At 53.8% G+C, this 2,269-nt stretch overlaps 1 protein-coding gene across 1 annotated transcript; it reads left to right on the top strand.

Annotated features, from left to right (window-relative positions):
• Positions 1-441: 441 nt before the first annotated feature.
• Positions 442-1,895, top strand: PTOV1 (PTOV1 extended AT-hook containing adaptor protein). Its single transcript, XM_017891362.1, is given in 4 exon segments — positions 442-910; positions 913-1,209; positions 1,212-1,643; positions 1,646-1,895. Coding segments are annotated over 4 exon segments (1,305 nt in total). The 3' UTR covers positions 1,753-1,895.
• The last annotated feature ends 374 nt before the right edge of the window (positions 1,896-2,269 follow it).

The raw sequence follows: 2,269 nt of genomic DNA, 5'->3' as shown, positions 1-2,269 counted from the left end.
ATTGCGCCACTGCACTCCAGTCTGGGCGACAGAGCGAGACTCTGTCTCAAAAAAAGCCCAAAGCAGTGCTTTCGGTAAACTTAAAATAAATATTCTAAGTGCTAAGAAGTGTAATGGTACATAATGTGAATTTTATAATCATTGGCAGATTAGATGAACTATGTTAACTATATTAATATTAAACTACGAAATGAATCGAGGAAAGTCCCTTTTTTTTTTTTTTTCTAGGCCTTGACCATTTAAAATAACATTATAATTCAGTAAAAGTTGCAGTGGTTGTGTCGCGGCTACCCCTCTCCGGCGGCGCGTCTCCCGCGCTTGGTACAGCTCAGCCCGTCTCCCCTGAAGCCGCGAGCCCGCGCCCCTCAGTCGATGGAGCCCGCAACTCCCTGTGTGGCCCGCGGCAGCTCCCCGCCCGCTCGGCCCGCGCCCACCCCGGCCATGGTCAGTCCGCGCCAGGCCCCGTACCGCTCCGGAGCCAAGGGCCCCCTAGGGGGTCACGGCCGCCCCGCGCGGCCCCTCGCAGTGCGCGCTGTCCGCTAGCGCTCCTGGCCCGACAGCCCCCGAAGCCCGCAGCCTCTGCAGCTCCGGGCCTGCTCGGCCCCTCCCATGAAAGGTGCTCGGGTCTTCGGGGCGCTGGGTCCCATCGGTCCCTCCTCACCTGGGCTCACCCTCGGGGGTCTGACCTTGAGCGAGCACCGGCTCAGCAACAAGCTGTTGGCCTGGAGCGGCGTCCTCGTGTGACAGGAGAAGCGCAGACTCTACTACGACTCCACTGTAAAGTTGAAGCGCGCCCTGCTCTGCCAAGCCTACGTGAACCAAGGCGAGAACCTGGAGACCAACCAGTGGTAGCTGAAGCTGATCATGCAGCTGATCCCGCAGCAGCTGATGGCCACGCTGAGATCCCTGTTCGCAACTCCCAGCTGGCACAGTTCCACTTCACCAACAGAGGCTGCAGCTTGCTCAACAGGCTCTGCCGCATCATGAGCAAAGGCTTCGCGGGCTGCATGCCGTTTCCCCACATCTCCCCCTACGAGATGTGCGTGCTCATGTTCCCGAACTCTTCCAGGACGAAGATCTTCATGGGCTTCATCCCCTACGACCAGAGCGGCTTCGTCAGCGCCATCCGGCAGGTCATCACTACCCGCAAGCAGGCAGTGGGATCTGGTGGTGTCAACTAAGGCCCAGTCCAGACCGTCAACAAGAAGTTCTGGCGTGGACCGGCGTCATGGAGTGGCAGGAACCCAGGCCTGAAACCAACAGTCGGTCCAAGAGGTGGCTGCCGTCCCACGTCTACGTAAACCAGGGGAGATCCTGAGGACCTAGCAGTGGCCGAATCCTGAGGACCTAGCAGTGGCCGAGGAAGATGTACATGCAGCTCATTCCGCAGCAGCTGCTGACCACCCTGATGCTGCTGTTGCAGAACTAGCGCCTGGTGCAGTTCCACTTCACCAAGGACCTGGAGACGCTGAAAAGCCTGTGTCGGATCATGGACAATGGCTTCGCCGGCTGAGTGCGCTTTTCCTACAAAGCGTGGTGCGAGATCCGTGTGCTCATGCTCCTGTACTCCTCTGAGAAGAAAATCTTCATCGGCCTCATCCCCCAGGGCAACTTCCTCAACGGCATACTGCAAGTCATTGCCAACTAGCACAGGTCCTGCAGTGGAACCTGGAGCAGGAGCAGCAGCAGCAGCAGCAAGGAATGGGGGGTAGTGGCTACCCTGGATGGGCCCCTTCAGGAGTCACAGACTAGGCCCTCTAAGAGACTGGTGACACGCTTCTGAGCAGGGGCCCCGGGGGACTTCGACTGCCCAGCAACATGGGGGATGGCGTCCTGAGGCCTCCAAGGACGGTCTTCACCTCTGTTCGTTTCCCCAGTAAAGCCTTTTAAAAACCAAGAAAAAAAGAATTCAGTAAAAAGTCAACTAACACTCAGCTGTGAACCCATGTAATCGTGGGATCTTTCCCAATGCAAGACTTTTAAGGACAATTCCAAACTTTTCTGTGCTAATTGATCTATTTATACCATCCTTATTTCAGAGTCAATTTTGGTAATTTGTATCTTTACTAGGAAATCAGCTATTTTCTTTAGGATTCCAGTTTGTTGCCATGGGTTTCTCTTATTACAATTTTAATTTCTCCTCATTTGTAGTTTTCTACAGAATTCTTAATTTTATTCCTTTTGCTCAGTCTTTTTTCTTAATCAGAATAGATCTTTTTCATCTTTTGCAAAGGATTTTGTATTTATTTGTCCATTCTACTGTTTTCTA

The sequence above is a fragment of the Rhinopithecus bieti genome, unplaced genomic scaffold, assembly GCF_001698545.2.
Source record: "Rhinopithecus bieti isolate Rb0 unplaced genomic scaffold, ASM169854v2 scaffold_759, whole genome shotgun sequence".
Classification (NCBI taxonomy): domain Eukaryota; kingdom Metazoa; phylum Chordata; class Mammalia; order Primates; family Cercopithecidae; genus Rhinopithecus; species Rhinopithecus bieti.
Note: the sequence above shows the minus strand (reverse complement) of the source record. Positions and strands in the feature narration are given on the sequence as shown.